Source organism: Pinus tabuliformis, chromosome 1_1 (genome assembly GCF_031772625.1).
Source record: "Pinus tabuliformis cultivar Carrire ecotype Pingquan chromosome 1_1, CPIR1, whole genome shotgun sequence".
Taxonomy (NCBI): domain Eukaryota; kingdom Viridiplantae; phylum Streptophyta; class Pinopsida; order Pinales; family Pinaceae; genus Pinus; species Pinus tabuliformis.
In genome coordinates, this window is record NC_142297.1 from 418,736,580 (window position 1) to 418,750,351 (window position 13,772).

At 37.7% G+C, this 13,772-nt stretch overlaps 1 protein-coding gene across 1 annotated transcript in view; it reads right to left on the bottom strand.

The window, feature by feature from the left end:
* Positions 1–652: 652 nt before the first annotated feature.
* Positions 653–13,772, bottom strand: part of LOC149213487 (histone acetyltransferase HAC1-like) — an 80,836-nt gene continuing 67,716 nt past the window's right edge. Inside the window, 2 exon segments of the mRNA XM_089392026.1 lie at positions 653–1,304; positions 1,512–1,729. Coding sequence (XP_089248152.1) covers positions 1,187–1,304; positions 1,512–1,729 — 336 coding nt within the window. The 3' untranslated portion in view covers positions 653–1,186.

Here is a 13,772-nt window from a genome sequence, read left to right on the forward strand (position 1 = left end):
ATAAAGAAATTGACCAGAATTTCTGTGAGAAATAATTATTTATGAAGCATTTTGCAGAGCATAATGCACAATTTACAAGTCAAAAGTCAATCCTTCCCCTTCTTACAGAAGTAAGAACCTTAGGTATAAAAATAATGAACTTGGACGATACAAGAAAACGAGGTTGACTCTTGACTTGTATATAATGATGAAAACTCTAGCTGGGAATGTACAGAACAATCACTACGGAGAAGGGAACCTGCAAAATTGGATGGGTGGTAATGGAGTTGAAAAAAAAATATTGTACAAATTATAACTCGGATTGTCAGATCAGTCATGCTATCCTTATGCTTGATCAGCTGCTCTGTCATGCATTGCCAGTGACGATGATGTAACATTGGATCCATAACTGCCGTCTCACTGTAATGACAAATAAATTGGTGTCAGAGAATAAAGAACATTAGTGAAGCTGAATAAATAACGAGTAAGCAGAAAATATCACACGCTCTCATAAAATACCTGTACATGTCTCATTCAATTTAGCTTTCAAGCATGTATAGATGAAGCAAACTGGATTCTGAACAGTTGGAGGAGTCGTCCTTTGGACATATTTTCAGACATTCCAAGAGTCAACTCTCTTGAAAACAAGAAACAGCAAGGCTTCAGACATACATGAACTTTCTGACGGAATATCTGCCTCCCTCCTTAAATTGAAGTTAGTCTACTTCGACAGAAACACCCAAAAAAATCAGTCTAAAAAAAGTGGTCCTGAAAACCTGGGCCTTGATCTCTCCAGCGTTTCCATGTGATTAAATGTGACCTCCCTATGAACTACGAAAAAAATAACCAACCCAACTTCTTTGGGATAAGTGGCTATTAGTAGTGCTAATATCCCATGCTGCCATGCTGCTGTCCAGTTTAGCAGCCATAACCACGAATGTCAAAGTATGAAGGCACCAAATTTTGATGCAGTGCTAATGTGAATTATAGATATAGAATAGTTTTGCTGAACAATCTCAGGAGTATTTTTCTGACAAATAAATGAATTTTCCTCGTAACTGCTGAACATGCTACTACAAATATTTCATTAAATATTTCCTCGTAAATCGAAGCACTAAAGAGGCCCTGAAAATTCTTTTATCCAGCACTGCCATCAAACAGAAGCATTTTGCTTCTGGATTTTTCTCAAACATACTCTACATCTAAATCATGAATGGGAGTTGCCAGCAACCTCTGCAGCACGTTGTCTCACCATTTCCATAACTGCAGCTCTGCGCCGTGATTCCATTTGACATTGCAACCTTCTCAAGTGTTCCTTCAAATCCCTGCAAAATAAACACACAAACTAAAGGGTTGGAAGAGTTTAAGCACATTTAAAATCCTAATACTTTTAAAATAAAAAATATTGAATTGAGTTCATCTGCGATGCAAACAGACTGCAATAGTGGGGCCTGCCTTAATCAGATTACCGTTCGTGCATTACTATATACAACAAAAGAGGCAAGATCTGAGCCTGTTATAGAAAAACCTACTTGCAACGAGGAACACGACATTCAGATTCCTTGCAAGCTCGTGCATGAAGCTGTAAAAGATACCACATCCTTTTGCACAGGGGGCACCCTCCGGAAGCACGAGTTCTACACTGCATTCCATGTCGAAATAACCCTTTGACTTTACGACAATTCATATATACACATTGAGGATGGCGACACAGAGAAGCATGCACCAGAAGATCCAACATTTTTCGTAGCTACAATGAGAATACAACATATATCTGTCAGCTCAATGGCAGCATAAGGTTAAACAAAAAATATGCAAGCCCAGCAAGTCATATTTATCCATGCTTTAGCACAATGCTTTCTATAAAATACAAATATATCATAGTCCTCTTCCATTTCACAGATGTAATTCAGAACTCTCGATTCAAACAAACAAACAAAAAATTATTTTTTGCAGTCCCAAGGTTAGTCCAAGCCTTTTCAAGTTCACAGTGGTTCAATTCAATTACAGACATACAGCCCAGATGTAAGTATAATCAAATTCCACTGTAACAAGAAATAGACTAATAGTCTTTCAAGCACTTTAACTTTAAATAATACTATTCAACACCAAAGAGAATTCGATAAAAATTTAAATGGATACAGTTCTAGACAGTAGACTTCACCAAAGCAGAGTTTTAGCAACATAAAACCGTGCAAAGATTAACACTTGTGATAGAAGACCAAATCAAGGGATTGGACTTGAGGATGCCGGCAAATCCTCAACGGACAAAGTCATAGAATTCCCATATCATTTTTTAGTGAACCGAACCTCCTACTCAGCTGCCAATGAGATTAGATTGAAGAAAATTAGGATGGTGTGTCAGTTAAAGGTGATTCTATTTTAAAATTTAAATGATTCTTTCCACATGTGGACTTTTTTGACAACTTATAAGTTTTGTGCCATATGTGCAGCATAGTCTCCGGTATAATCAGTCAAATACTGCTCTTACAGTTCTAACTCCACTGTTTACACGTGTCAGGGTCAACAAAGCATGTACTTGAATGTCAGGGTCCCCATAGCTTGTATTTTGAAATTTTTGCCTCTCCTATTAAGAGACTGATACAACTCTGGACAGCCTCACAGAACTGAAAAATGTATATTCACTCTTATGAATATAAATGTTTTTTTTCCCATAAGAAAATAAAAAATAAAAAGACAAAATGATTCTTTCAGGTATATATTCAAAAAAGTAAAAATTAAATAAAAAATAAATTATCAATACTTCATGTCTAGAAAACATACAATTAAACATGAAATAGGAGCAAGTGAAAAGTTGTTTTCCATCTTCCCAATATTTATTCCAATTTCACATCTTCACCCAAAAGAATATTGAAGGACTTAGACATACAACCTAGCTGTAAGGTGTAATCAAATTCCACTATAACAGGAAATAAACCAATAGTCTTTCAAGAACTTTAATAATAGTATTCAACACCAAAGAGAGTTAGATAAAATTTTAAATGAACACAGTTCTGGACAGTAGATTTCACCACAGCAGAATTTAAGGCAGAATTAACACTTGTGACAAAACGCCAATTTAAGGCATTGGACTAGAGGATGTCAACCAATCCCTCAAAGAACAAATTATAGAGTTCTCATTTCATTTTTTAGTGAACCTAACCGGTTAGTCAGGACTCATCAGCCAATGGGAATGGATTGAGGAGAATTAGGATGGTGTGTCAGTTAAAGCCAAAGGTGATTATATTTGAATAACGAAGTTATATATATATATATATATATATACACACACTTACTATGTGTCTGTGTATGTCTAGAAAACATACAATTACATATATAGACACAATTACTGTGTGTCTGTGTGTGTCTAGAAAACATACAATTAAACATGAAAGAGGAGCAAGTGGAAAGCTGTTTTCCATCTTCCTGAAATTTATTCCAAATTCACATCTTCACCCAACAGAATATCGAAGGAATTACAAGACATGCAGCCTAGGAATTTCAAGTGTAATCAAATTCCACTGGAACAGGAAACAGACTAGTAGTCTTTCAAACACTTTAAATAATAGTATTCAACACCAAAGAGAATTAGATAAAATTTTAAATAGACATAATTCTAGACAGTAGACTTCAGTACAGCAGAGAGTTATAACAACATAAAACTATGAAAATATTAGTACTTGTGACAGAAAACCCATGTAGGCATTGGACTCGAGGATGTCAGTTAATCCCTCAAAGGACAAAATTTTAGAATTCCCATTTCATTTTTTAGTGAACCTAAAACCTCAATCGAGGAAAATTAGGATGTTGTGTAAGCTAAAGGTGATTCTATTTTAATAACAAAGCGATTCTTTTAGGTATATACTCGAATATATATATATATATATATATTATATATATATATAGAAAACATACAATTAAATATGAAATAGGAGCAAGTGGAATGTTGTTTTCCATATTTCAGATATTTATTCCAATATCACATCTTCATCCAAAAAAATAATGAAAGAATTTGTTTCCTTATCCTTTACAAATACACATACACTGTGTTTTGTTGCCTTGCGCATGCTTGCCTAGTTTCTTGTCCTCTCTCTTTGGCTTAAATTAGAACTATATTATTTACACTCCAATAGGTGTTGAAATATGTAACTAGGTTCAGTCTTCATAATATGTCATGTACTCTTGATTTTTGTATATTTTGTAAAAAGAAAAAATGAATTATTATTGTTATTTTATAGCATGGGTTTCATGCTCAAGGTCATTTTTATTTTAGGTCAAAGCACCCATTGTGTGCTTCTAGGGATTGTCAAAGAGTCATGGAGTCAATAGAGTCATTATCTTATGTAAAAGACCCCTTTGGGCATTTTGTAACAAGTTAAAGGATTTTATTTTCAGTCAAAAGTGTCATTTTACCCCTCCAAGACCAATTCGGCCAAGCAATGAAGAAGTCAGCCTCATTAGAGTTATTCGTCCTCCTTAGAAGCATATATATAAGAGACCTCCTACCTCATTTGCATCAATCAATCAAGTACGATCAAGAAAGCTAAAAGAAAGAGAAGGACAGACAAACGAAGGACTAGATCTCAAGAAGAAAAACGAAATTATGGTTTTTGCTCACTCTCTCTCTCTCACAAATGCGAAGAAGGCTAGGGTTTGATTGCAGCTACAAGCCCTAATTTCAGATCTCTATGAAGGACCAAAAATCTGATGAAAGGTAGTCCATTTGTCTAGAAGGAAGAAGCAAGCCAAGCCAAGAAGTAAGGAGGCCAAAATCAGACTTATTCATCCACATGTACAAAGTTGCAGAAGTTGCAGGAGGGCCGAAAAGTGCATACTGCACAGTAAAGGCCAAAATTGGTTGCAGGGTATGAAGTTGTGCAATTGAAGAAGGTTAGACTTAGTTTGACTTTGTGAAAGAGAAGTTCATCTACAGGAAGTTGAATTGGTCTTGGAAGGGTCTTGGTCCTAGGTCTAAAGGTCTTGGAAGTCTTCATTTGAAGATTCTATAAGAAGATAAGAAATTCTTTGTGTTTCCCTTTCTAGGAGACATTTTGGTCATGGCTAGCATCCTACATCTTGTGTCCATTTGTTTTATGGATCTTCATGTTTTGATAGTTGTTTGATGATAAGAATGCTATAATAATAAGAGAAGAAGTCGTTAATCATAAATAGAAGTAAAAGAACATCACAAGCAGTTATCACAGTGAAGAGAAATCACTTAATCTAGCTGCCCTAGATTTCTAATCAATAGGGAATTTTGTTTGTATTGGATATCAGTTTTAATTCTAAAACTCAATGGCCAAGATTCAATCCTCGCTATTTTTTTGGATAGGCTGCAATGTCGTTATGGTTATACACATAATTTTTAGTGGTTCTTCTCCTTTTAATGTGCATAATGGTTTAGTTTCACAAAATATGTCGATTGGTATATATCATATATCTTCCACACCAATTAAATATACCTCCCAGCAAACTTTTACACTTCGAAGAGAAGCCCTTTCCTTTATCCATTTGAGAGTTCTAGATATGATATGCTCACCTAGGATGTCCATTCTTATCCCCTTGCAGGACATCCTAGACATTAACCACTTTATTGCACCAATCCTCTATACAATATATAGAAGAATTTAATGAGATTATCCCTCTCCAGGGTTGCGGGCGAGCACTCCCCCAGAACCCGCTCCCGATTCGCACTCCTCTCTGGAGCAGATAGGGAACGACCTTGGGAACGTGCTCCCTTTAAAAAAATTATGCTCCTTGTTTTTTAGGGAGCGATTAAGGGAGCAGTCGGTAGCATTCACTCCTTGACCGCTCCCTTTCGTTCCAAGAGCGATTTTTTAAAAGAGGGAGTGATTGGAAGCAATCCCTCTTTTATAAAATTGCTCCCGTTAGCGGGCGAAATGAGCCGTGCGGTGGAGAGGGAGGATTAGTTGTAGGACGAAGAGGGAGGGGCGGCAAATGTTGAGGAAAGGGAGGGAAGGGGAGGGGGGAAAGGTTAAAAAAGCCCTCTCCCCTCCCATTATTTACCATTTGTCAAGTTGGAGAGAGCAAGAGAGAGGAACTTGGAGGATCTTGCAAGAGAGAGGAACTTGGAGCTTGGAATTGAAGGCCAAAGAGGTAGGATCTACACTCTAATCTAACATTTTTGTTTTTTATATGTACATTGCTAAATAAAAACATTCTCTTCTCTATTTCTCATTCACATTCCTCCATATTTTTGGAGACTCAAAACTTCAAACATCGTGGCTATATGGCTTAGCATTTTCTTCTTGTTGGTTCCTATTTTTGTTATTATGGTGTTCGAGAGTAGGAGGGGGGTTGATCATGATGAAGAGGATGAAGAAGTGGATTATAGTGGATTTGATGAAAACCCTTGAGAGGATTACCTTGGTGAGGAGGAAGAGAGTAGAAATGATGAGGGAAGAAAAACTAAACCTGACCAAACCCCATTGTGGAAATATGTTTCTAGGTCTAAAGCGGGGAAAAGGGGTGGAACCACTAAATATACATGCACCCATTGCAACAACATTTACACAGGTTCATACACCCGTGCCAAAAGGCACCTCTGTGGGAAAAATCCATGGGATGGAGATAAACAAATAGGAATTAAAGCTTGTGTAAGTGAGTCAACAACACAGAGCCAAATACATAAGGGAAGAGGAGGAAACCCAATACAAATTTAAAAAATCAAAGGGTTTCTTTGAACATAGATCACAATCACATGCACAAAAAACTCCATCAGCATACTTCCGTGGCAGTGGATATGGAAGCACAGGAACAAACATCTCTTTAAGTCGTAGAACCATATCAGATTTCCTTAACGAAGGGTGTACGAATGATGTGGATTCAAAAATTCACCAGTTTCTCTATGCATGTGGGATACCATTCAATGTTCTTCGCTCACCTTATTGGCATGAAATGGTTTCTGCCATAAATGATGCCCCCAAAGTATACAAGAGCCCTAGGTATGGCAAGGCTAGAACCATTGGACTTGATCATGAAAAAAACAAAAATAGCACATTCTTTGAGTAAAATGATAAATTCTTGGAATGAGCATGTGGTGTCCATTGTATCTGATGGATGGACAAATGTAAAGGCAAGCCATTCATAAGTGTTCTTGTTGTGTTTGTTAGTGGTGCCATCTTCCTTTCAGCATATGATTACTCAGAGAAGTTCAAGATTGGCATCAACATTAAAGAACCATTACTTGAAACAATTGAATGTATTGAGCCATACAATGTCATCCAAGTCATCACTGATAATGTTGCTAATTGTAAGGCAGCGGGAGCAACTATTGAGGATAAATACCCCAACATATTTTGGTCTGGGTGTTTGGTTCACACAATGAACCTTTTAAAGCATGATATTATTAAGAACAAAAACCAACAATACAAATGGATTGGTGATTTGTACAAGAGAGGCAAAAAAATAATAAAATTTATTACAAATCATAGTAATACCCATGGGCTTTTCCGCAATCACTCAAGATTGGAGTTGTTGAAGATTGCGACGACTAGATTTGTTAACTATTACCTCACCTTCAGGCGCCTTTTGAAGGTAAGAGAGTCATTGGCTAGCATGGTATCAAGTCAACACTGGCAGGTATTAAAGGACAAGGCTCCAAATGCAGTTGACAAGCAAGGTTTTGAACAGGTGGAGGAGACCGCTCTTGATGGTCTGTTTTGGGCACGTGTGAGGGAAGTATTGCAATTCACCAAACCGATTTATAGCATGATTCGTTTCGCAGAAACAGATAAACCAGTGATTGGGGAGGTGTATGAGCAGATGGATAGCATGTTGAGGCAAATAAAAGATATTGTTCAAGAAAATGATCCCAACTTGTATACAATGATTCACAATTGTGTGTGTGCACGGTGGAATAAACTTAATGTTCCACTACATGCCTTGGTGTATATCCTTATGCCAAAATACTACTCTCCATCTTGGTTGAGCCAACCTGCACCTACGAGTGGGGTTAGGATCAAACCCCATACAGATCTAGAGGTATCTAAAGGATATATGGAAGCATTAGACAAGTTCGTACCTAACAAGGAGGAGTGTGATAATCTGCGTCTTGAATTAGGCGAATACTTTAGTTGCACTGGTTTGATTGGTTCTTTGCATGCAATGGAGGATAGAGACAGATTTTTTGCTCTCACATGTTGAGAAGCATATGGCGGCATGGGACTTTTGCCAAAATTGGCAAACAAATTCCTCTCGCAGTTTGTGAATACTTATTCTGCAGGGAGGTGTTGGAGCACCTACAACTTCATACATATTGTGAAAAGAAACAAACTCAATGAAAATCAAGCAGAAATCTTGGTTTATGTGCACTACAACTTAGGTTGTTGGGTCATTATTGTGATCGAGCTTATGAGGATCCAACATATAAAATATGGGACAACCACCCAAAGGACGATAATTTGGAGGATGGCATTATACAACTTGAAGAATTGGAAGCAAAACTTTTGAGAGATGATGATGAAGCAGAAACAACCATGCCACCCCCAGGCCCAACCATCCAGTAGCAGTGCCAGTGTTCAAGTTCCAACTATTGTTCCTTTGTTGTCATCGCCTCCATCTACATCCTCACATGGAGGGCATGTGCCTTCTCGTTCTGGTTGTGCAACTATGCGGGAGGAGACTCCTAGAAGACCACCAGTACCACAACCTACTCAGATATTAGACAATTCTCGTGACGACAAGAGGAAGCTATAGATAATAGATTTACTTGTCTTTTCTAGTTTCTAGCAATTTTTATAAATGTTGACTCTTTCATATTTATTATGATATTTTTCTAAACAATCCATGACAATTTAAGTTTTAAGTTGGCAATTATAACTCATTGGTAATGAATTATGAATATGATGCTTCGTGAAAGTTGAAAGTTGTTTCATTTCATTTCATTTTACAACATTTCATTTCATGTTAGATATTCTTTGTTGTAATGGTTACACCTAGCTTACAAGTACAACTTTGGTGATCAATGATGATAAATGTTATATATTGAATTTTGAAAGCTTGAAACTCTAAGATTGATGAATCTTGAGACTCAATATGTTGTATGTTACTAACTTGTGGACGTGGTTGATGAAGATTATAACTTCTAGATGATTTATGTTATATGGTCCAATCTATGTTTTTATGCTTTTTATATCTAATTCGTCATTCTACATGCTTTTGTTGACATATATGAATCAAATTATATATATATATATATATATATTCGCTCCCAAACCGGGAGCTTTTGAAAATCTCGCTCCCACTCCCGCTCCCAAGTAACCTTGTCCCTCTCTCTATCAAAAACCAAGGTAAAAAGTCAGGGGATGTGAAACCAAAGGAAAAAAACAACTATTGAAGTAAGGTTGTCCTGCACCCAAAGGGGAGTCGGAATCTGTTTGGCATCCATGGACCAGGAATAAACACAATGTCAAAGAACAATACTGAAGTACTCTAAATACTAGGGGGGCTTTCCAACAATTTTAAAAAGGGAGAAGCAATTAGAAAAACAAAGTAATTATTCCTTTCAACTACGTCACCATTTCAGAAGTGTGCAAAGTTGAAACTCCAAAATGTGGAAGTTTTATTGTTTTTTCTCCAACAGTGAGCAACTTCTTTTCCTGAATAATCACTGGTGGGTTTTGCTTCTTCAAATTTCTCAGATGTGAGTAAGGAGTTTCCTTAACAGTGAGAAGTTTGTTTTCTACACATGGAACCTTGGTCCTTCCCTTTTAACTATCTTAACCTCCATTCGTATAGTTATCTCATTTTCTATTTTTGTTGTCAAAGCATAGCAGGCAGTAACACTCCACTGTGGAAATATTGTACGAGAAAAGGATTACAGGGATTTACGAATTAGAGAAAAAGTGATTTGCAAAGTGTGTACTCTGCATTGAAGTTGTTTACACAAATTCAGATTCCATCGGTGAGGCAAAGGAGTGGGGTCTGTTGGAAATAGTATCAAGGAGAGGTATTACTATGCATTTATCCCTTTTAGCCTAGTAGACAGTGGACACATTAACGACTTTTGTCTTGGTGACATTTATGAATTATATCAATGTCATGGGTGGAAAAGGTACTTAAAAGCATAGTTTTAAAAAACTACCGTTTCGAAACGGAAACGGCCGAGTTGGTCTGTTTCATTGCCCTCCGGAGTGACTCGGTACAAAAAACGGCGCAGTTGGCCGAGTCAGCCAGGCCAACTCGGCTGTTTCCTGTACTGACTCGGCTGAGTCACAAACAGTGGCCCATAACCCACTAAAACAACGATTTAACATTATTTTAATGAAATTTTAAGGGGTTTCTGCTTGCGCATCCTTAACAGTCGAGCCCCTGACAGACCTTATGGTCGAGCACCTCTCCTTATTAGTCGAGCGTGCTTATGCACCCCCTGACCCCCTAGTAGTGCTTGCTTTCAAAGAACAAACCCCGTCCGTCGTATCCAGAAGAGAGATAATTGGTTTGGACTTCAAGGTGTTTTATGAATTAGCTAAATGTTATTTGGGGTCCATTTCCCCCTCCCAAACCCTATTTAACACACTCAAATGCTCTCTACTATTGATATGCTATTCAAATTTCATGGTAATGTTAGATTCTTAAAGTAAAAGTGACATTCTCCTTAATCTTCATTTTCATCCTTTTACTTAAATTTTTAACATTACCATGAAATGACTCAGGATGTTTGAGAGTGGTTTCGGCCTCATTGGATTTCATATGGAGAAAGTAGAATTTTAGATTTCATTCAAAATCCAGCAGACTTATCAGTGTTTCAGATTTCAAGATTGGAGGATTGCAATGTTTCCATTGAATTTTGTCATGTATTAGGGTATGAAACTCGTATTTAATCAAGAGCACCAAACCCTCTATGTACCTTGATGTTAGTGACATTGGTTGTCGAACTCCTCTGGGATTCGCTCCCAAACCAGGAGCTTCTAAAAATGTCACTCCCGCTCCCGTTTTCGCTCTTGCTCCCAAGTAACACAAAGAAGAGAAACCGTTTGGATCAAAAATGGTTAAATGATCTAGTTTATGTCCAATACAACCTCCGGCTCAAACGAAACCATTCGCTAAACAAAAGACCTGATTCAGATCCCATTGTGTTGGAAGACATTGATCCAACATCAGATTGGGTAGTGGAGAGTCGTCCAGCGGAGTTTGATCCTGATGAGGATCTTGATTTAGATTTAGATATTGAGACATCAATTGAACTTGAACATGTTGTTCAGTTGAATGCAGATCCCAATCCACAGCCTCAGTCTCATAGCCAGCAATGACTCTAGTTGTAGGTGCTTCCTCTGCTCAGCCACGACAGAAGCGCAACTGCATATCTACTCTATCTCAGCTTGCATCCGCTGCAATTGCACAGCCTGCTAGTGGTACCACTTCTACAGCTGCAGTTGGAGATGATGATGATGAGGAGGAGCCATGGGCCCCCTGTCTGACTCTGATGATGATCCAGAGATTGATCGACATGATCTTGGCTCCTCTGGCAGTAGCTACTAGCCAGTAGCTATAGTACTAGTACTGGAGTCTGGTCACAGTTTACTTTTGTTGTAGAGGCCATTTCTAGCCTCCTTGGTTATGTGTTTTTTGCTTTGAGTCTTTGATCATGTATGACAGTTGATTATGTATTGCCATTGGGTACCATTTTGATATAATGGATTGGTTCATGAGCCTACTTTGATCATATGTTGTCTTCCATCTATATTATAACGCTGGGTGTTTGGAAACATGAATGAAAATCTTTAAAATTATGTTTAAAATCTTTAAAATTATGTTTTTTATAAAAATAAATAAATATTTAATGTATTTTTTACAACGACCGAGTCATTGAAATCGAACTGGCCGAGTCATTACCATTTCGGCGTCGGAGTCGGAGTCGATCCTCGATCGAGTCAGAGTCGGAGTCGGAGTTTTAAAACTATGCTTAAAAGTGTTGTATCATGTATTTTTTTAATATTAAAGTCACTTGTACTTTATTAAGTGACTTTATGTATAAAGTACTAAGTGCACTTTTCTAATATTAAAATGAGTTGAAAATCACTTTATGAGAAAAATAGAAAAACATATACAACTTGAAAATGGTATTAGGAGGCTTTTAAGTAATGGGGCCAATGTGTGAGGGGGATCAATTGAGAGAGTTAATTTCAACCACATATTTTATAATTTGGAAATTAAATTTCATCCATTGGATCCTAGATTTAGGGATTCAATCTTTTCTAAGAGACAAAAGGGAAAAAGGGAGGCTCATTTTCTTCACCTCACACTTGAGAGAGAGAACTTGAAAGAGAATTTGCAACTATAGGAGAGTTCGATTTTCTAGGAGGGAGGCAGGATTAGGAGGCACATATTCCAAGGAGAAGAACATGAAAATCAAGGAGACAGTCGGCACAGATATCGAGGCAAACAGCAGCACGAATTTTGAGGGCTGTGGCACACATTTCAAGGGACTGTTCAGCATGATTTTTTAGGAGGGTCTCTGCTGTCACCAGGCATGAATTTCGAGGCACATTTCAGTCACTTCTAGCACAGAAATCGAGGCATCTTCAGCACAGAAGTCGAGGCAGATTTGGCACAGACCTTGACATTGTTTTGGCACAGAAATCAACGCTGTTTCAGCACAGATTTCAAGGCAGATTTCTTGCCGCAGAAATCAAGGAGCTGAGCTGCTCTGCTGTCACTAGGCATGAATTTTGACACACAATTCAGTCACTTCCAGTTTAGAAATCGAGGCAGCTTCAGCACAGAAGTCAAGGCAGATTTGGCACAGAATTTGACATTGTTCTGGCATGTAATCAAGGCTGCTTCAGCACACACAGATTTCAAGGCAGATTTCTTGGCACAGAAATCAAGGAGCTGAGTTGTGGGAAAGTGCAGAAAATTTCTGGGCATGCAAAATTTGTAAATCTGAAAATTATCAATGGGCACGAATTTCCAGAAATTGCATTTAATGTTTCCGCTAAAGGGAGATAAGTACTGTGTTTAATTTTATGTACTTAAAACTAATTTCTCAAGCAATAAAATACTCCTTTGAAGACTGGTTTTCGCCAAGAGGCTGTGGGGTTTTTAACTTTTTCCAGGGTCATCTTGACAAAAAATAAGTGTATCACATGCCTGAATGTTTGCCTAAATTTTGTATTAATTTCAGCTAACAGGAAAAGTGAAAATAAAAGCATAAGTAATCTTTGAATGTTTACAATTAATGCATTCTGAAATTTATATCAGCATGACAAAACATGTTGGTTGGACCAAATAAACACATGCAAACTTGTAAACTGGGGTAAAGGTGCAGATCATTGATTTTCTACATGGTATCAGAGCCAAGTTGAGGCTTAAATCTTCATTTTCAGTCAGCTGATAAAGAGGGCAGCAAGCTACCAGAGTCTTCAAACAGTGAACCATACCTTTGAAACTTTGTCAGAAAACCAAAGACTTCTGCAATTCAGAAGTTCAGAAGGAGATTGATTCTAGCTTCCAGATTTCCTTCATTTTGTTGGTTGTGGGGTCATGGCTAATGTTTTGAGAGTAGATGACAGATTGATGGGGGGTAAAAACTTTGGTCCATGGAAGGAGAGAATCATGTTTTTATTGGAGGAGGTGGAAATGTGGGATGTTGTTGAAGCAACTGTGCAAGCACCCACTGATCCAGCGCAGTTGGTTGAGTTCAACAAGAAGAATGTGAAGGCAAAGAGGATCCTTCTAGATGCCATCAAAGACCATTTATTCCCTCATGTTACGGGGATGAGATATGCATATCAAATGTGGAAGTCCTTGGTCTCTTTGCCCTAGAGTTC